The sequence below is a fragment of the Mirounga leonina genome, unplaced genomic scaffold (assembly GCF_011800145.1).
Source record: "Mirounga leonina isolate KUSES-001 unplaced genomic scaffold, KU_Mleo_1.0 Mir_481, whole genome shotgun sequence".
NCBI lineage: Eukaryota > Metazoa > Chordata > Mammalia > Carnivora > Phocidae > Mirounga > Mirounga leonina.
In genome coordinates this window covers 1,339,564-1,360,398 of record NW_023270773.1, presented here as the reverse complement: position 1 = coordinate 1,360,398, position 20,835 = coordinate 1,339,564, and the positions used below count along the sequence as shown (strand labels likewise).

Sequence of the window (20,835 nt, the reverse complement as noted above, 5' to 3'; positions counted from 1 at the left end):
GGGAGCCAGATGTGGGGCTCCATCCCAGGACCCTGGGATCATGACCTGAGCCGAAGGCAGACACTTAACCATCTGAGCCACCCAGGCGCCCCCCCTGCAATGTTGTTTTTAAAGCAAGTTTTACTTGGTTTAACAGTTCCAAGTCCATAGGCACCAGGGTCATGTTTGTTCGTGTAGCCAGTGACCACATGCTCCCCATGTGCTGTGCCTTGCACTAGTTCAGGATCAGACTATTCCTGGTGTCCCCAGAGACCTGGATCTGAATCCCAGCAAGACTGTCACCACAGGGTAACCCCCGGCAAGGGTTCCTTTCTCTGAGCCTCTCATGGGGCTCCTGCACTGGGCAGGCCTGGGGTGATTCCTCTGTGAGCTTCCCTAGCAGAGGGCCCCCTGCTGTGACAATGAGGATGGGAAGGAGAGGGTGACACTGTCCCTGGGTTTTTCAGGAGCTGCTTCTCATGCCCACTGAGGGCTGTTTGCTCTCACTTCCTCCCCAGAACCAGGTCCTCAGTTTCCTTGCCCACAACAGATCAGAAGTAGTATTTTAGGAAGAAGAGGCAAAGCAGAAGTGCCTGCTGAGGGAGAAAACAGGTAGTTGAGTGAAGACTTTCAGGACCTAACAGAGCCCTATAGGGATGTTCCATCTGGGGCAGACACATGCCTGGCACTTTGTCTGTTTCCATTCAGCCCTTAGCTAATGACCTGGCAAGCACAGAGTTATCTTTGGAATGAGAAAAAAATAAAGATAAAAAGATTTTAAACATTTATTAATAAGCTTCACATACCAGCAGAATTACTCTATGTGTACTGGTTAATTTGTTGATGATGAGTGAGGTATTCCCATTTTTAGAGCAATTTCAAAATCCTGTTTTCCTAAACAACTTAGCAGTGCCTGGGCAGCTTTCTCTAGAGCCCTCCTCTCTATCTCCTTCACCCTGCCATGCTCTCATTGTCTAATCATGTGATAGCCTCTGAGCCTGGGGCTCACTTCTCAGCTCCTACCTTAGCACTGTTCTTCTTACCCACCTTTCAACCCACCAGTTCTGCGTGATTGGAAAAGGGCAGGTGTCGGCCGCCTGGGACCCCTGTGCTAGCCAGAGCCCTGTAGGGCTCTGCCCAGGCAGGATGGCTTCCAGCCTTTTAAGAACTGAGCGGAGTTCCCCTGAAGGGTGTTGGGCGAGCATCCGAAACGCCCTGCTGACAGTTCTTAGCTCATGGGGGGTTCAGGGCCCTGCTCCTGGGGTAGGGGACGGGTTCCCTGGGGCTGCAGCTTTGGCTGAGCCTGCAGCTGGGGGGGCGGGCGGGGGGTGGGGAGAAGACAGCTGAGTATCTTAAAGAGAGCCTGGGATCCCAGGTACCTTCCAGAGCAGGGGTGGCTAATGTGGGGGGCACTGTGCTGCTTCCTGATTCTCTGGAGATTCGCTACTTTTGATCTGAAGGTGTCCTCTCTGTGCCAGATAGTTCCTGGGTACGGTCTCATTTTCAGTTTATTCCTCTGCGCTTATAGAGGAGGAGACCGAGGCTCAGAGCAGTTAAGAACGTGCCACAGATCTCCTCCAAGCCTGGATTTAAGCCCAGTCAGTCTGCAGTGAGCCCCAGTCGCCTCTAGGGTTGGGGGAGAACAGCTCTGCCATGCCTCCACTTCAGGAAAGGTTGGGGGGAGCGGAGGGGGGCCAGCTGTAGCCCACGGCTGTTATCCTTTGTCTCCCTCGCCCAGACACCGTTCCCGGCCTGGGCTTGAATGGGGCTTGTTCTCTTCACAGATCCCAGAAATCATCCATTTCTGCTGTGATTTCCTCATGTCCTGGGTGGACGAAGAGAACATCCTTGATGTCTACCGGCTGGCGGAGCTGTTTGACTTGAGCCGTCTGACCGAGCAGCTGGACACCTACATCCTCAAAAACTTTGTGGCCTTCTCGCGGACTGACAAGTACCGCCAGCTTCCCCTGGAGAAGGTCTACTCCCTCCTCAGCAGCAACCGCCTGGAGGTCTCCTGCGAGACTGAGGTGTACGAGGGCGCCCTGCTCTACCATTACACCCTGGAGCAGGTGCAGGCCGACCAGATCTCACTGCACGAGCCCCCCAAGCTCCTGGAGACAGTGCGTTTTCCCCTGATGGAAGCTGAGGTCCTCCAGCGGCTGCACGATAAGCTGGACCCCAGTCCGCTGAGGGACACGGTGGCCAGTGCCCTCATGTACCACCGCAATGAGAGCCTGCAGCCCAGCTTGCAGGGCCCTCACACAGAGCTGCGGTCGGACTTCCAGTGCGTCGTGGGCTTTGGGGGCATTCACTCCACGCCGTCCACTGTCCTCAGTGACCAGGCCAAGTACCTGAACCCCCTACTGGGAGAGTGGAAGCACTTCACCGCCTCCCTGGCCCCCCGCATGTCCAACCAGGGCATCGCGGTGCTCAACAACTTTGTGTACCTGATCGGAGGGGACAACAATGTCCAGGGCTTCCGCGCCGAGTCCCGGTGCTGGAGGTAGGCGAGGGTGCTGGGCTGAGACTTCGTCTGTGGCTGATGCTGTGGTGTGGGAGTTACAGGCTCAAAGGGCTGCTTGTGGAGTGGGTTCTGCAAGGGCTGAGGCACTAGCCTTTTAAATTAATCTTGTGGCTTGTCGGGGTATACCTGTCTTATGGAGTAAAGTCCAGGCTAATTTGGAGAGTGCGGGCCACCATGAGGCAAGGAAGAGGGGACTGGGCATGCTTGTTTTCGCTCTTGTCCTCTTCTCAGACCCACTCACCATGGGTCACACACCCCGCTATCTTGTGGGTGAGGGGCTAGGTTGTGAATGACTGTGCACTTGGACTGGCTGGGCACAGGGATCGGCCTCGGAAGGAGCGGACCGAGTTGCCAGGAGCACTGGGCAGGGCAGCTGCTCCTTCCATCTTGCCCTCTCCAGCTTTGACGTGTCTCATCCCAGGGTCCCTTTGCCCATCAGCTGTGCTCTGCTCTCTTTACCACAAGCCCCTGGTGGAGGATGGCTTCCTGTCCTCCCTCCCTCTTTTGTAGTGTACAGTCCTCAGCCCAGGGGACCCAAAAAGCCAATGGGCATCGCTGAGCTTCGTGCCAGATTTCATTACCCCTGCCTGCCCTGGCGTCAGTGATGTTGGTGGGCATGGGGTCCCCCGAGGTCTTCTGAGCAGGCAGTTTTCCAAGAGCAGGAGGGTTATTGTGATGTACTATATATGTTTTTTCTATAGGTTAGGTCTTTATACACAGTTCCTGGTTCATAGCTTCTAAAACCCTTGGAATTACCTAAGAGGAGGGCACTGATTTTGTCTTTTGTTATGTTAACGAGAGAGTTAATGCCAGAGTGGCGCCCCCAAGTGCCCTCCCTAGGAACTACACCCAGCATTTCAGCATCAAGCGGCCAGAGCTTCCAACTCTGTGACTCTGGAAGCCCCTGAATGTGAGGGGTTGCTGGTCACCGGGAGAACCAACCCTGCCATTTAGAGGGTTGGAATTTTAGTCGTGCCCTCTGACCTTGGGGAGAGGAGAAGGGCCTGTGGTTGAATCAGTTGCCATTGGCCAGTGATTTAATTAACTGTGCCTATGTAGTGAAGCCTACATAAAGGAGGGGGTTGGGAGAGCTTCGGGGTTGGCGACCACCCAGTAGTTGGGGGTGCCGGGAGAGTGGCGCACCTACCTGGGTTGGCTGGGAGCTCCCTGCCCTTTCCCCAGACCTTGCTCTGTGCATCTCTTCCTCTCTGGCTGTTCCTGATATATATCTTTTTATAATACATGGGTAATCTAGTAAGTGTAATGTTTCTCTGAGTTCTGTGAGCTGCTCTAGCAGATTAATGAAACCCAAGGAAGGGGGTCCTGGGAACCTCTGATTTATAGCCAGTTGGTCAGAGGCACAACCTGGTGCTTGTGATTGGCATTCTGAGCTGGAGGGGGTCATTGGAACCTTCTGTTGGTAGCCCATAGGTCAGAAGCATAAATAACAGCCTGGGCTTGTGACTAGTGTCTGAAATGGGGACAGGTAGGGTGGCCATACCATCTTGTAGAGTGAGCCCTCACCCCGTGGGATCTGATGCTACCTCCAGGTAGATAGTGTTGGGATTGAGTTGAATTGTAGGACACTTAATTAGTGTCCAGGGAATTGCTTATTGGTGTGGAGAAAATGTCATGCCCCCCCCCCCCCCCGCCCCAACACATACATCAGAATTGACTCCAGGAACCCAAAAGAGGGGGTTTTGTGGACTGTCCTGGTCTGTAGGATGCTTCTAGTTCTGTCAGTCTATTGAGCTGTGATCCCACAAATTCATTTTTGGGGGCAGAACGAAGGAATCAGAGTAGATCCCCACAGCCTCAGCTACCATTAGGTGTCCAGGGCCCCTCCACCATACTTTGGTTTGATTTCATGGGATTTGATGTATGTGGGAAGTCTCCATCTTCTGCAAGCTGAAAGAAAGCTGGTACTGCAAGAGAGAGAGATTGCCAACTGCTTCCATGGCTGTGAATTAGGTACCAACCAAGTTCATGTTCATGTTTCCATCCTCGGGGGTGGGGAGTGGGGTCTGGCCTGGCCATGCCTCATGGAAGTGAGCATGAGGAAAGGGCTCCAACCACTTCTGCTTTCTGGGCCCCAGGAAGCAATCACCTCTGTTAAACTGAAGAGACCCAAAGCTTGGCAGCTCAAGTACAGTTAAACACAGGACAGGCTGCGTTCAGAAAGGAAGAAACAATGTGTTCATTTTCTCCCTAACCAAATATCCTCCACAGTGGGTGTGGCAGCACCAGGTTCAGCCTTCCCTTGAAAAGCGTCAAAGCTGCTTTTTTAGGGGCCTATTCCCCTGTTGGAGGGCCAAGGCCAGACCTCCCTGCTGAGAGCAACCCACAGACGTGCAAAACAGGCCTCTCCAGGGTGTTGTGGTCACCAGCCCTTAGCATACAGTGGGGTGGTTGTGTGCCCACAGGGAGGCCGTGGGGCTTTCCCATGGGGCTGGGGGGGGGAGCACTGCCTGCCCTCAGTCTGCCCTTTTATTGCCTTGCTGTCAGTTTCACTCAAGACTGGTCTAAATTTCCCATTGGTGAACATGTGCTGTGAGTCCCAAGCCAAACTCTGGAGAATGCTAGTATCTGCACCGATGTTTGATAACCACAGCCTCAAACTCCAGTGACAAGGTTGGGTCATTGTGGCAGGTGGGGTGTGTGAGACCTGCCTGGCAAGGGAGGCACTGCGAAGGGGTTGGGGTGCAGTGTCTGCCTAGGTGGTGGGAGGACCCCGGGGTCTGTCATCTCTACAGGGTGGGGAGTTCCATTAATCTCATAGACTTTTAAAACTGCCAGATGGATCTTAATTTGAATGGTCTAAGAGTTTGGTTCTCTTCCTTCTCCCCATCCTTAGTTTACGAGGCTTAGGATCTACAGACTCTCAGAATACAAGAAGACAAAATTTGCAGTTAGGGTTTGCATTTGGGGTGTTGGAGACTTCTCAGGTTATATCAGAGCATTGGTACAACAGGAACTGCACATAAGAAGTTAGCTGTCTTAGCAAATTGTATTTGTACTCCCCCAACCCCGCTTACAAAGTCTACGTTACTCCACTTTGCTTTTGTGAAAGACCTACATTAGTACCTGTTTTCGCTAACCAGTAGAATTCTGAAGAGGATTTTCGCTTTTACGAAAAGAAGATTGAAAGCGAAGATAGTGTTCAGTGTTGGTGCTGCAGCGAGCATTAATAGAGGCAACATGCACCCTGAGCGAGAGTGGCGCCTCCAGGCGCCCTCCCTAGGAACTACAAGCGGCCAGAGCTTCGAACTCTCTGAGCATCCGTGCTTTATCTCCATTTATTTTGTGCATCGTTAGCAAGGTGTGACCCGAGGTATCAGAAAAGCCCTGAGAACGGTTACTTTTTGGGTCTGGGAATGCTCAAAATTTTTCCCATGTGAATTAATTGTATTTGCTTTGTTTTATGCCACTTCAGCTTTTGAAAGGTTTCCAAGGAATAGCCTACTTTCATATAGGGGGACCTGTACTGACTGCCCGCCTCGCCCATGGCCTATTGGACCCTACTTAGAATAGCAACTTGTTTTCTCCCTTAGGCATTTCCATAGTTGTTCATATTTCAAAATATATTTTAAAAATTTCTTTGATTGTAATGGACTTCATTAATAGTTATGAGAATGCTTAAGCTGTGGAAACACAGAAGAAAAACGGTCTGCTCAATTTAACAAAGACCCCAGAGCATTTTGTATTAACTCTAGCTTGCACTTCTGAGTTTGCAGTAGGACGATCCAAAAATCTGCCTTAAAGTGACTAAAACTGTTTATATCCTTAGGATTTATTCCAACAAAGTAGAAAATCAATCCAATAAAGAGGAAAAAGTGGAATACAGGACACAGTGGGGAGATAAGAAGTTAGTGCAACTGTGATTGCGTCTAAAATATTGATGTATGGGATGTGTATGTGTAGTATGTATGTGTGTGTGCACGCGGGCGTTAAATCTGAAACCACAAATCCATATGAACGCATTCGAGGAAGCCGTGAGGGCAGGAGACCAGAAGGAAGCAAGCGGAAGCATCTGGTGGGGCTTGTCTCGCTCTGGTGGAAGATGCTGACTTGCACTTGACCAGAAATGGGGTGAGGGCGACATGTACATGAATGAGGGTCATGCACAGGAGAGGCAGTGGGAACTGCCCATCCCAGTCAGTTGGCAGGGCCTCTGTGAGGGCTGAGCCCCTGGACTGGCCAGGGCTGCCTGTCCCCAGCTAAACCTTCAACTGGCTGTGCCCCTGGTCATTGAGTTCTTAAATGCCAGGCCCTTCCTGGTCTCCATGAGAGAGCTCTACTGTCCCAGCCCCTGCTGCACAGTAGACCATGACTTCTGGATAGATCACCCTCTCTGTACCTCTACAGTGGAAAGACGGGTGCTTGTGTGCAGTTTCCCTTGGGATTCTCTGCACGGAGCACTATGCCTGATCCACGTCGGGTGGCCAGCGAATATTTGCAGTGACTGAATGATTTCACTGCTGGTAAATCTGTGTTTAATTCATCGAGCAGACAGTGCGTGATCTGCCCTGGGCTACAGTGAGGTCTAGGAATACAGACCCGAACCAGTCCTTTATGAACTCCCTTCCAGTTTGACAAGGACCCTTTTCGTGTGCATTGTCCTTTCTGAGCCCTTGTGATAGCTCTTGTAGGCAGGCGGCATCCTCCCCTCGGGCAGGCGCGGAAGCTGGGTGAATGCCGGAGAGAGGAGAAACAATGCCTGCACGCACCTGGCTGGCCAGGGGCAGACCAGCTCTCAAACCCAAGTGTCTGTGACCTGTGTGCATGTTCTTGCTCTCTTGTTAGCCCCAGCCCCTGAGGCATCCTGTTTCCTGTCCTTCCTGGCTGGCAGGGAAGAACTGGCCAAAAGGTGTAGGCAGGAAGGAGCAGCTGCAGAGCACGCCTAACCTGTCCTCGGGGGGCAAGGAATGAAACCTGTGTCTTCACCGACCTGTATATGGCACTGACCAAAGAAAACTCTGTTCCTTCTCTGATGAGCCAGTTGCAGTTCAGCTTATCCCCTTGGAGTTGGTCTTCCTGTGGAGAAATAAAAACCACTTATCTGAAAGCGACTATAATTATGCACGAGCTGTTGGGCAAGGAGGCTTCAGGAGCAGGCACTCCGATGCTGGTACCTGAGTGGATGGCCGGGGGAAGGGGCCAGATGTGGGGCTCGGGCTCACAGCGTCCTGGTCACTCAAGGCTCTGTAATCCTCTGTATTCACCCAAATAGCATACCTGCTTGCATGTCCCGCAGAGTGCCGGGCCCGGGCCATGGAGTGGGGCAGTGCTGAGTGCTGGCAAGGTAGGTGTGGACTGGCCTGTGAAGGGCCAAGGCTGCTAGGCTAAGTGAGGATTTTGGTATGAGCTTGGGCTTGCGGGTGAGTGTGGGATTGGGTGAGCAGAGGGAGCGCGGGGTTCCGTTCAGGACGGGTGAGCAGCCAGCTGGAGATGGCTAGGAGGCCTTTGCCATGTGGGTCCGACATGCCAGAGGAAGAAGTGAGGGGTGATAGTTGGTCTCCTGGGATGGCTGAGATCGCATGGGTAGAGCATGTGAAGGCCTTCAAAGGCAGATGAGGGGCAGAGCAGCCTCAGGGCCGTGGGAGGGGGTAGTTGCACAAAGGAGCTCAGAATGAAGCTGCTGCTTGGGGATATGACGTTTTTAAAAGGTTGATGGAGAAAGAAGGCAGGCTTGGGGACAGCTGTGTCTCCCAGGGAAGGGGTGTCGGGAGAGGAAGCTTTGCAGTGCTGGGGCTCAGCAGGAGCTCAGGAGAAGCTAGGCAGTGGTTAGCTTCCCTGGCCTCCTCTAACTGTTCTCCTGGGAAGCCCCTCAGCACAGCATTGCTCCTCTGGCCGCGTGGGCCTGCTGTAGTCAGCCCAGCATGGCAGTTCATTCTCATTCCACCAGCTGGCAACAGGCAGCTTAGGAGAGGAGCATGAATTGATGGAGGGGTGGGCTGTGACAGGAGCCTGGCAGATCACCCCAGAAGGAGTGTTGGCATTGACTGGAGGCTGGGAGGCTGTTGTGTCTGTCCACGGGTGGGGCCATAATTGGGCATTCCTGAATGGCGACAGGGCCGTGTGGACCATAGATCTGGATAGGTGAGATGGAGACGGCTGTAGGAACAGCCGTGGGGCAGCCTGGGGTGGACAGATGGGTGGGCTAGAAACCCTCCCCATGAGATTACCCCCAGAACGTATTGGCATTGTGGGCAGAAACCCAAGGGGCTCCTGGCCATGCCTTCCAGGCTCTGTGCTGGGGACACACCCATGTTCAGGCAGGTAGCAGCCTGCTGGTGTGGTTGTGGGTAGGCATGTGCTGGTGTGTCAGGGCAGCTGGGTGGGGGAGTGGATCAGGGTACAGCGGTGGAACAGGAGGTATGGGCCTGCTAGCCAGGCTTTCTGGCCACTCAGTGATACACTGCCCTCATGTTCCCTCAAAAGGTATGACCCAAGGCACAACCGCTGGTTCCAGATCCAGTCCCTGCAGCAGGAGCACGCGGACCTATGTGTGTGTGTTGTGGGCAGGTACATCTATGCGGTGGCGGGGCGCGACTACCATAATGATCTGAATGCTGTGGAGTGTTACGATCCCACCACCAATTCCTGGGCTTACGTGGCTCCGCTCAAGAGGGAGGTAAGGAAACCTCACCAAGAGGGGCCTTTTCCTGCCCACTTTCCTTCCAGGGTGTGCAGAGAGAGTGGATGGCCAAGCCAGGGAAGCAGGCCTAGTGGGTACCTCCAAAGACGCTGCACTGTGATTGGGACAGGGGACCCCTGAGGTTCGGCCAGCCCCCGGGGGGAGATCCTCACCAAGTGTACACCACATCCTGTTCCCCAGAATTTCATCCCCACCTTGGTTTTGCCACCTTAGTCCCAGGAAGCTGCTTTATTTTTTATTTTTTTATTTTCTTAAAGATTTTATTTATTTGAGAGAGAGAATCTGAAGCAGACTCCCTGATCGTGGAGCCCGGCATGGGGCTCGATCCTATGACTGCGAGATCAGGACCTGAGCTGAAACCAGGAGTTGGAGGATCAACTGACTGAGCCACCCAGGTGCCCCCCCAGGAAGCTGCTTTTAACCCTGCAGTTCAAATGTAGACCGAAGCCTTCCCCTTGTCTGTCCCTCAGCACAGTTGAGCTGAGCTGAAATGTGTCCAAAGATGTTGTTAAACAGGAGGGACACTGTGATAGAGGAGGGTGCAGGAGCCTCAGACTTCTGCACGGGCCTCCCAGAGGGTGGGGCCTTTGAAAAGCAAAAAAAACCACTTTAGAAGTTGTATTTCATATTTATTTGCTTGTTTTTAAAGATCATGTGTATCCAGGGGTATCCCTGGGCACCGTAGAAGTGGAGGATGGCATGGGGACACACGTGGGGCTGTTGTCCAGGCTCTGCCACAAGAGCTCCTGCCTTTCTGAACCTCTTTCCGCATCTCCTCTCATCTCCAATCCTCCCAAGGCTGTAGTCTCTGACCTCACGGGGCTGAGGTCTCCTTGATGGGTCCAGCTTTTCTCCATGGCCCACAAGGCCTCTGAGGCCAGGGGTTCTCACTGTAGTTCCTCCCAGGCAGGGAAAGCTGGCCTGCTCCTCGCTCCTCAGCTTCCCTGGGGAAGGAAGCACCTCTGGTGGAGTATTTCCTACTCTCAATCTGCAGAAAGGAAGAGATTTTGCATGGGAAAGATCAGGGGGTCCTTGAGATCTAATGGACCCCTGAATTCTGTCCTGGAAAAGAATGAGTGGGAATGGGGGGTGTTGGGCTCCGGGCGGGGGGCGGCCGTGGCGGGGGCGGGGGGGGGGGGGGGTGTTTCTTTGGAAGCTGCAGGTCTCTGATGTGGCCACATGGGGGCAGCCTCGGCCTTCAACCAGGTTCTCCCTATCAATGTTCCTTCCTTCCTTCATACCATTCATTTATTCAGCTACTATTTATTAAGCACCTACCATATACCAAGCCCTGGGAATCCAGTGGTGATAAAAGATGAGAAAGGTTCCCCTCCAGACCATGTTGTTCACAGCCTAATAGAGAGACCACTCTTACCCACTAAACAAATCAGTAGAGTAATTGCCAATTATGCTCAGTTGATGAAGGAATTGAGAGGGTTGAGCTCACCATTGTGCAGGGAGGGGGCTCTGGCAGGACTAATCTGAAAAGACTGGGGAAGGCCCATCTGAAAGAGATGTTGATTAGACCAAGGTCTAAAGGAAGCAGCTGCTGGGAGAGGGAAGAAGGAGCTCCCAGGCCAGGAGGGGGACTTCCCCATCTGAGAAAGAGGGATGGCATGAGGAGGGATTGTGAAGAGACAAGGATAGAGAGGAGCAGCTCCTGAGCCATTGGGTGGTCCAGGTGGGGGTGATGGTGGCTTGGCTTAGGGTAGAGGCTGTGGGGAAGGAGAGAGATGGGCAGGTTTGAGGTATAGTTTGGAGGTAAACGGACCAGACTTGCTGATGGATCAGATGTTAGAGAATGAAAGGGGATAGATCATGGAAGATGCCCAGGTTCCAGGTTTGAGCACCTGGGTGGATGGCTAAGCTGCTGACCAAGAGGACAACTGGGTTTGGGAATGAAAAAGAAAAGGAAGGGTTCCATATAGAACATGATAAATATTCCAATGGGAAATGTTAGTTTGACATTAAAAGTCCAGCTCAGGGAACTGGTCAGCCAGGAGATAGAAATGTAGAGGCTTTGTCAGGACATGATGGTGCGCTGGCCATGGGAACAGTTGTGATCAGCTCAGAGAAGTAGGGACTATTAAGAGGCTTGTGGAGGGGCAGCCAGGGAGGTAGGTGAGAAATCTGCCAGAGAGCAGGGAGGGGTTCTTCTGTGAGCTGAGGGGGCCCCCAGGTCCTGGAGAAGGCAGGTATGCAGCCCACATTGCTAACATAGAACCCACAGTCAGACATAGCAAATGACTGAGGGAAAAGGCTGTTAGTCTCATCCGTTTGACACATTCTCTTAACTGTTTCTTAGGGACCCACGTAATGCTGAGTCCCACCAGTGTGGCACTATTAAGAACTGGTTGCTGACATGCCCCCAACAGACCATGAACTCCCTGTCCCAGCAGCAGGCAAAGTGCTGCCATCCTGTGTTCCAGAGGAGAAAAAGGATCTCTGCAGGCAACTCTCTCACTTAAAAACCTCCCCAGAGGGGCGCCTGGGTGGCTCAGTCGTTAAGCGTCTGCCTTCGGCTCAGGTCATGATCCCAGGGTCCTGGGATCGAGCCCCACATCAGGCTCCCTGCTCAGCGGGGAGCCTGCTTCTCCCTCTCCCACTCCGCCTGCTTGTGTTTCCGCTCTTGCTGTCTCTCTCTGTCAAATAAATAAATAAAATCTTTAAAAAAAAATACAACCTAACACAACTGACTCAAAGCTAAATAGATAATTTGAATAGCCCTCTACCTGTTAAGGAAATTGAACTTCCCAAGAAGAAAGGTCCAGGCCTAGATAGTTTTATTGAAGAGTTCTACTAAACATTTAAAGAAAAGTTAACACCAATTCTGCATATTGTTTTTTTCCGGAAAATATGGAAAAAGGAGGGAATACTTCCCAGTTCATCTTATGAGGTTAATACTAACTTGATAACAAAACCAGACAAAGAGGGTCCCCAAAAAAGACAAATCTCATAAATCTACATATGAATATTCTTCATTAAATATTAGCAAATAGAATTATCCCCCCTTGATAGAAGAAATGCATGACAAATGGAGTTGATTACAGAGATAGGAGGAGGCTAGTTCCATATTTGAAATTTAGTCAGTGTATAATCCACCATGTTAAAAATCACACAATTATATCAGTCAAAGCAGGAAAAGAATTTGACAATATTTTGCATCCGTTCATGATCAAACTAAAAAAATAATAGAGATGAGTTTCCTCAACTTGATGAAGAGCATCTACAAAAATCCTACTGCTAATACTGTGTTTAATCGTGAAAGACTGAGTTGAATGTTTTTCCTAAGATGGGGAGCAGGGCAAGGATGTCTGCTCTCACCACTCTTATTCATCATAGTCCTGGAGGGTCTGGCCAGTGAAACATGGCAAGAAAAGAAAATAAAGCATGCAGATTGAAAGGAAGAAGTAAAACTGATCCTAAGGATGAATAAGTTGTGCAAAGTCTAAAGGAAGCTACCGGGGCGCCTGGGTGGCTCAGTCAGTTGTGTCCAACTCTTAACCCCATGTCGGGCCCCAGCACAGAGTCTGCTTGAGGTTTTCTCTCTCCGTCTGCCCCTCCCCCTGCTCACATACTCTCTTTTTCTCAAGTAAATAAATAGATAAAATCTTAAAGGAATGTACCAAAAAAAAAAAGAACCTAGCACTAATAAGTGAGTTCAGTGAGATAGGATATAAGATAAGATAGGATATAAGATAAATCTGCAAAAATCCATTGTGTTTTTGTATATTAGCAATGAACATGTGGACACTGAAATGGGAAATACTATTTATAATTGCTCAAAAAAATGAAATAGGTATAAATTTAACAACACTTACGGAATTTATATGCTGATTAAATGCTGATGAAAGAAAAGAAGATGTAAATAAGTGGGGAGACATACCATGTACATGGATTGGAAGACTCAAATAATAAAGATGTTAGTTCTTCCTGGATTGATAGATGGTGTTTAACTCAATTCCTATCAAAATTCTAGCAACAATTTTTATAGATATAGATGAGACTATTCTGAGATTTACATGGAAGGGCAAAGGATCTAGAATACCTCAATTTTGTAAGGGAATAAAGTGGGGAGGGGCACCTGGGTGGCACAGTCCGTTAAGCATCTCACTCTCCTTCAAATAAATAAAATCTTTATTTATTTGACAGAGAGAGACATAGCGAGAGACGGAACACAAGCAGGGGGGAGTGGGAGAGGGAGAAGCAGGCTTCCTGCCAAGCAGGGAGCCCGATGCAGGGCTTGATCCCAGGACCCTGGGATCATGACCTGAGCCAAAGGCAGATGCTTAACAACGGAGCCACCCAGGCGCCCTATGTCCATCTGATTTTTGATGAAGATGCAAAAGCAATTGAATGAAGAAAAGATAACTTTTCAACAAATTATACGAGAGCAGTTGGAATCCTTAAGCAAAGAAAATGAACATTGACCCAAGTCTCATACTTTATACAAAAATTAACTCAAAGTGGTCTAGCTGTAAAATGTAAATCTATATAGTACTTAGGGGGAAAAAAGTAGAAGAAAATCTTTGGGATCTAGGACTGGGCAACAAATACTTAGACTTGACCCCCAAAGCATGAGCCATAAAAAGAAAAATCGATAAATGGGACTTCATCAGAACTACGGGGCAGGGGGGTATCAGATGGCAGACAAGTACATGAGATGTTCAACGTCATTAGTCATTAGGGAAGCGCAAATGAGACCCACAGTGAGAAAAAACCACCTGTCAGAGTGGCTGAAATAAAAACTAGTCCAACAGCCAGTGCTGGTGGGGCTGCAGAGAAGCTTAGTTGCTCATACGTTGCTGATGGGAATGTAAAATGGTACAGCTACACTGGGAAGGAATTTCATAATGCCTTTATTTATTTTTAAAGATTTTATTTATTTATTTGACAGAGAAAGAGAGCACAAGTAGGCAGAGAGGCAGGCAGAAGGAGAGGGAGAAGCAGACTCCCCGTGAGCAGAGAGCCCAACGCGGGGCTTGATCCCAGCACCTGGGGATCATGACCCGAGGTGAAGGCAGACGCTTAACTGACAGCCACCCAGGTGCCCCTTTCACAATGTCTTTAAATAGTTAACTTCTACCATGCAACTCAGCAGTTGCAGTCCTGGGCATTTATCCCAGAAAAATGAAAACTCTGTACACAAACATTTATAGTGGTTTATTGGTCACAGCCAGAAACTGGAAACAAATCAGATGTCCTTCAACAGGTGCCTGGCTAAGCAAACTGTAGCAGATACGCAGCATGAAATTCTACTCAGCAATAAAAATGAACAAACTATGGACACATACGAGCAACAGTCTAGATGAACCCGAGGTAGCATAGAAAGCCTGTTCTAAAAGGCTGCGTGATTCCATTCATATAACACTCTTGAAATGACAGAATTATAGAAATGGAGAAACAGATTAAAGAGGGGGTTCAGGGCAGGGGGGATGTGGGTATGATTACAGACTGGCAACAGGAGGGATCCTACTGGAGGTAGAAGTGTCTTGTGTTGACTGGGTCAACATCAGCATCCTGGTTGTGTTATTGGGCTAGAGTTATACTAGCTTATCATTGAGGAGCCTGGGTAAAGGGTACATGGTGTCTGTATTATTTTCTTAACAACTACGTGTGAATCTACACTTACTTCAAAATGAAAAGTTTAGGGCGCCTGGGTGGCTCAGTCGGTTAAGCAACTGCCTTCGACTCAGGTCATGATCCCAGAGGCCTGGGATCGAGCCCCGCATCGGGCTCCCTGATCAGCGGGAGCCTGCTTCTCCCTCTCCCACTCCCCCTGCTTGTGCGCTCTCTTTCTCTCTCTCTCTCAAATAAATAAATAAAATCTTAAAAAAAAAAAAAAAGAAAAGTTTAATTAAAAAAAAACAAACCCAAGGGGTGCCTGGATGGCTCAGTCAGTTAAGCGTCTGCTTTTGGCTCAGGTCATGATCCCGGGGTCCTGGGATCAAGTCCCGCTTCAGGCTCCTTGCTCAGTGGGGAGCCTGCTTCTCCCTCTGCTTGTATGCTCCCTCTCTCTCTCTCTGTCAAATAAATAGATAGATGGATAGATAGATAAATTCTTTAAAAAAACCCAAGTAAATAAATAAATACATAAATAAATACATTCTTTAAAAAAAACCAAAATCCAAGCACCAAAACCTTCCCAGGTCCCCACCATTGATGAGAGAAGACCCAAGCCCTTGGTTTGTGTCCTGCCCACTGCTCTGTCCCCTGTCCACCTCTCCAGCCCTTTGCTGTGTTACCACACAGCCTGAGGGTCAGTGGCTGGCTCTGTAACAAGCTCTGGAGCTTCCACACCCCATGGGGCTCCTCTACCCCCAAAACACACAGTGCTCTGCCTTGGGGCCCATGGGCCCAGCGTAAAGGCCTTGCTCGGCGGGGGTTTGAGCAAGTGAGTATGAGCATAGAGTAGGGACCAGTGTGAGGGGTCTAGCTGGCTGGGCAGGGAGGGGATCCCCTGCCAGGGTGCACGGAGAAGTCTGAGGACCGAAATCAAAAGCAGGGTGGTGTGTTTTCTTCCTCCACACATAATGATCACTAAAATGGCATTGTTCTTTGTGTTTGATTTTGTATCTCACTTTCCTCCTCACCATATCATTAGATCTTATTTGTGAACAGATTTTGCAAGTGGGGTCAGGAGGCCTGGAGGATTGGCTGGTAATTGGGAGTGGGGGAGAGGTGGAGGCCGCTGAGGATGGGTCAGGTATCCCCAGAAGTGCTATCTCCTCCCGTGACTGGCTCTAAAGTCTGTGCTTTGATTGCTTTGAGCCCCCCATGCAGATGTCTCGTTTAGGGGCAAGGGAAAGACAAAGATCCCAGAGTCACCTCTGGGTCCGTAGACTTGTCCCCTATTGGGGTAAGGTCAGGGTGGATGACTAGGACCGAATCAGGGAGTGTTCTCCGCAGAATGTGAGGTGAAAGTTGGGGACACCATGAGGGATGGTGTGCCGCTGTGGGGTATGAGCGGCCTCCGTGAGGGCCCTGGTTGCCTTCCCTCATGGCTCTCTTGCCCCCTGGGTTCTCTTGGTGGCAGGTGTATGCCCATGCGGGCGCCACGCTGGAGGGGAAGATGTACATTACCTGTGGCCGCAGAGGGGAGGACTACCTAAAGGAGACGCACTGCTATGACCCGGACAGCAACACCTGGCACAGCCTGGCTGATGGGCCCGTGCGGCGGGCCTGGCATGGCATGGCCACGCTCCTGGACAAGCTGTACGTGATCGGGGGCAGCAACAATGACGCTGGTTACAGGAGGGACGTGCACCAGGTGAGCAGAGCTGGGCTGCCCATGCACGTGTTCTTCCCATCCCTTCCAGTTGTTTTGGATGAAAAATTAATTGCAGCATGTATGCCTTTTTATTAAACAGGCTTTATTTTTTATAGCAGTTTTAGGTTCCCAGCAAAATTGAACAGAAGGTGCAGAGATTTGCCATACACCCCCATCCCTGCACACGTGGTCTCCCTCACCATCAACATCCCCCACCAGAGTGAGACATTTGTTACGATCCTTGAACCCACCATGATACGCTGTTACCCCAAGCCCGTAGTTTACATCAGGGTTCGCTCTGGGGTGGTGTACATTCTTTGGGTTTGGACCAATGACCTGTATCCACCGTTACAGTATCAGGCAGGGTACTTTCACTTGTTTTGATTATTAAAAACATTAATTATAAAGTTAGTATAACCGCATTGCAGATTGTTTGAATAATGGATAAGGTTGAGGAAAAGCACCCATCATCCCGCTCGGTGCCACTGTGTTTTAGTCCTGCCTGTGCGTGGTTTCCACCTAACTGTAGGTAAAGAGCACTCCAGTCTGCTTCTGGCTGAAGTTTGTTGTGGCTGTTTTCCAGTTTCATACTCGATTTCTATAGCCACTGCCAACCTCAGTGGCCGTGCAGAATTCTGTCACGTTGGTGCGTCATTTGGGTTGGCCCAAGTTTTGACTATTCCAAGTCACATAGGTAATATTTACTCTGCAGTGCGTTTCAGGTATTTTGGGTTGTTTTCTTAGGTGAGAGCTCTGTTTCTCAAAGTGTGGTCCCAGGCCAGCAGCATCTGCATCACTGGGAACTTGTTAGAAATGCAGGTTCTCAGGTCCCGCCCCAGACCCACTGAATTGGAAACTCCGGGGGTGGGGCTCAGCCAGGCCCCGAGTGGTGAGAACCCCTGGGCTCTCCTGGATCTCCTATTGCTGCCATGACAAATCACCACCGGCTTAGTAACTTGAAACAATATAAGTGTATTCTTAGAGTTTGTAGGTCCTTAAGTCTGGTGTGGTCTCACTGGGCTAAAATCCAGGTGTCCTCAGGGCATCTGTCCTTTTTGGGGCCCTAGGGGAGAATCTGGCTCCTTGCTCACACAGGTTATCAGAATTCAGTTCCCTGCGTGTGTAGAACTAAGGTCCCTGTTTCTTTGCTGGCTGTCGGCTACAGGCCCTTCTCGGCTTCTAGAGGCCTCTGCATTCCCTGCCATGGGGCCGCTTCGTCCTCAGCCAGCAACAGCAGGTTGTCCTTCTGTCTTCTCTTCCCTCCTGGTAGACTTTCCCCCTCTGCTTTCAAGGACTTGTGCAATTAGACGGGCCCACCTGGCAAGCCCAGGACAACCTCCCCACCTCGAGGTCCGTACCCTGAAGCATGTCTGCAGTCCCTTTTGCTGTGTAAAGTAACACAAGTTTTAGAGATTTAGGGCATGGACTTCTTTGGAGGGTCATTTTTCTGCCTCCCACAGATGGAGAACCAAAGGTGATTATTAAGTCAAAAAGATAAGATTTTTGTGGCTCTCAATACATATTGTCAAACAGCTTTCCCGGAGCATCAGGCAAACGCCCAGACGAATGGCTTCATTATGCATTTATCAGCATTGGGTCTTGTGATTTTTCTTCCCCCAGTGGCTGCTAGCTGTCAGGGACAAATTTAACTACTGTTTTACATTTCTTGGATTACGAAGAGGTGGAACATTTTCCCATGTGTTTGTTTACTGTTCGGGGGAATTTTGGAGACATGAGAATGTTGACGGTCATCACTAGTCAGCAAGTTAACGATTTCCACATTTTATCTGCACTTCCTCCTGCAGTTGGGTGCTGTGAGGGAATTAGCTGGGGTCCGTGTCTTTGGTCAGTTTCAGTTTTGTGGAGGGGAGAGAACCCCAGACCTTAGAGAAGAACAGCATGCTAGTGTGCCTACGGGGAGGTGCCACACACCTGGGGCCACAGGCTGGCTGAGGGCCCCGGAGGCAGGACAGAGCGTCGGCCTGGCCCGTGGATGGGACATTTTATTTTATTTTATTTTAAAGATTTTATTTATTTATTTGAGAGAGAGAGAATGAGAGAGAGCACATGAGAGGGGGGAGGGTCAGAGGGAGAAGCAGACTCCCTGCCGAGCAGGGAGCCCGATGCGGGACTCGATCCCGGGACTCCAGGATCATGACCTGAGCCGAAGGCAGTCGCTTAACCAACTGAGCCACCCAGGCGCCCTGGGACATTTTAATGCTGGCACCAGACTCTTCCTCCAGGGGAGCTGGGTTTACACACAGCCTGGCTGTGTCCCTCAGCCTTGGTCTGGCCAAGAGTGCTGCCCTGCCCGGCTGGCCCAGGGCGGCCTGGCAGCCCTGTCTCGGCAGGTACTCAGCTTTACTCTGACCTTGGCATTGCAGGTGGCCTGCTTCAGCTGCACGTCTGGGCAGTGGTCCTCTGTCTGCCCGCTCCCCGCCGGGCATGGTGAGCCTGGCATTGCTGTGCTGGACACCAGGATCTACGTGCTGGGGGGCCGCTCGCACAACCGTGGCAGCCGCACGGGCTACGTGCACATCTACGACGTGGAGAAGGACTGCTGGGAGGAGGGGCCGCAGCTAGACAACTCCATCTCAGGCCTGGCAGCCTGCGTGCTCACCCTGCCCCGCTCCTTGCTCCTCGAGCCGCCTCGTGGGACCCCCGACCGCAGCCAGGCCGACCAGGACTTCGCCTCCGAGGTGATGAGTGTGTCTGATTGGGAGGAGTTTGACAACTCGAGCGAGGACTAGGGCTCCGGCACCCGGTGTCAGAAGGGGAGGTGGCGGGAGCTCTGAGGGCAGTGGGGCCCCCAGACGGCCCCCCTCCTGCTGGCACCGCCTGCTTGCCAGCTCCTGCCACCCATCCTTCCCGCCCGCCTGCCCGCCAGCCTACAGCGGCTGCTTGGGGGGCTCTGCAGATCCGTGGCTGTGATCACCCTACAGCGGGGATGCTTGTGGAGGACTCTGGTTCTCTGGAAGAGTTTACCGGGCCCACTCCTCCTCGGTTTGGACGGGGCATGGCGACACCAGCTGTCGTGGACTCCCCGGTGCCTAGTTCTCCTCCCTGCTGGGCTGAGAGGGCACCCTTCTCCAAAGGGACCTGGGGACTGGCCCCGTGGGTGAGGGGGCCGAGGCACACTGCGCCCCCTTCCGTGGGCAGGGAGAGGGTGGAGCGAGCCCGTCGCCTGCCCAGCATCCAGAGGCTTGAGCTATTGCAAGCTCCCAAGGCCCGGAAAAGGAATAGAGATACATAGAGTTGCCCGAGACTGGTTCTAGTAATAAAAGATCCCCTACAGCTGGGCTTTTCTGACCCCATGTTGTTGATAAATGAAATAAATCATCTTACAAAAGGTGTGGATTGTTTTCCTGGGGCCGCGGCCTTACCATCCGTCCACAGCCCGTGCAAGGCTGTCGTCTGTGGGTGCCTGTGGCCTTCCGGGCTCAGAGCTGCTGAGTGGCAGTGGCAGACCAGGAGCCCCCATCCGAGGGAAATGCACAGTACACCCCCAGCTAGCAAGGCTGTTATTGGGGGACCTGGAAACCCGCCCTGGTCTGCCGAGAGGCGGTCACCTGGCCTGCTGGAGCACCTTCTCCGGTGAGGTGCTCTTCTCTGAACCTCAGTCCAGCTTGGTGAGCCCCATGCCTGGGGAGGGAGACCCAGTCACCATAGGCTCCCCCCTGCTTGCTGGATCTGAGTGTGGCAGGGGTGGGAAGGGGCGCTGCCTTCCCTAGAGGGTCGCCAGCTGAGTTCTTAGCACATCGTCTCAAGGGTCATGCTGGTGCAGCGGGTGGCAACCTCTCGGGGCCACCTGCAAGTGGGCTGGGCTTCCAGCACCTACCTTGCTTCTGCACAGCCGAGCTTCCACCTGAACACCCCTCCTCCTGACGCAGCTGCTGCTCTTGCAAAGCCCCAAGGGCAGGGAGCAACCTGCAGATGATCTGTGACTTCCCAAGTCTCCTGGGCAGAGCATGAGGACAACTGGGTCTTCTTTCTGTACCCCAGTGCCTTGTCCAGAGCCTGTGGCCACTGGCACTCTGTCGTGGATGGAGGAGGGCAGCGGGACAGTGTGTGCTGCTTGATGGGAGGAAGGGGGTAGGGTCCAGATACCCTGAAGACTTCGGGCTCTGGTGTGAGGCCAGTGCGAGTTGCTTCCTGCCCCTAGGGCCAGTGTATGATCTTCCTATCTGTCTCTTGGGGCTCGCGTACCCCTGCAAAAATATGTCCCCACTCCCTAACCCCAACGTGACATCATGCACTTCTAGCTCTGGTGGCAATCCCAGTGTTGACGCTAGTGGGTCACTTCCAGTGGGACAGGGTGGCCACGTTCTTCAGTGTCCTCTCCCCTGCTCAGGGGCTCACAGTAGGGAGCCAGCATTTCCTGTCTCTGCCACTACTTTGCGGGCC

The 20,835-nt window shown here is 51.7% G+C and overlaps 1 protein-coding gene across 3 annotated transcripts in view; it reads left to right on the top strand.

Annotated features, from left to right (window-relative positions):
- The window catches only part of KLHL22 (kelch like family member 22), a 38,630-nt gene extending 18,855 nt beyond the window's left edge, over positions 1 to 19,775 (top strand). For all 3 annotated transcript variants that reach the window (XM_034989170.1, XM_034989171.1, XM_034989172.1), the window contains 4 exons: positions 1,764 to 2,482; positions 8,945 to 9,137; positions 16,198 to 16,431; positions 18,816 to 19,775. In XM_034989170.1, coding sequence (XP_034845061.1) covers positions 1,764 to 2,482; positions 8,945 to 9,137; positions 16,198 to 16,431; positions 18,816 to 19,181 — 1,512 coding nt within the window. In that variant the 3' untranslated portion in view covers positions 19,182 to 19,775. The remainder of the gene's footprint in view (positions 1 to 1,763; positions 2,483 to 8,944; positions 9,138 to 16,197; positions 16,432 to 18,815) is intronic.
- Positions 19,776 to 20,835: the final 1,060 nt, after the last annotated feature.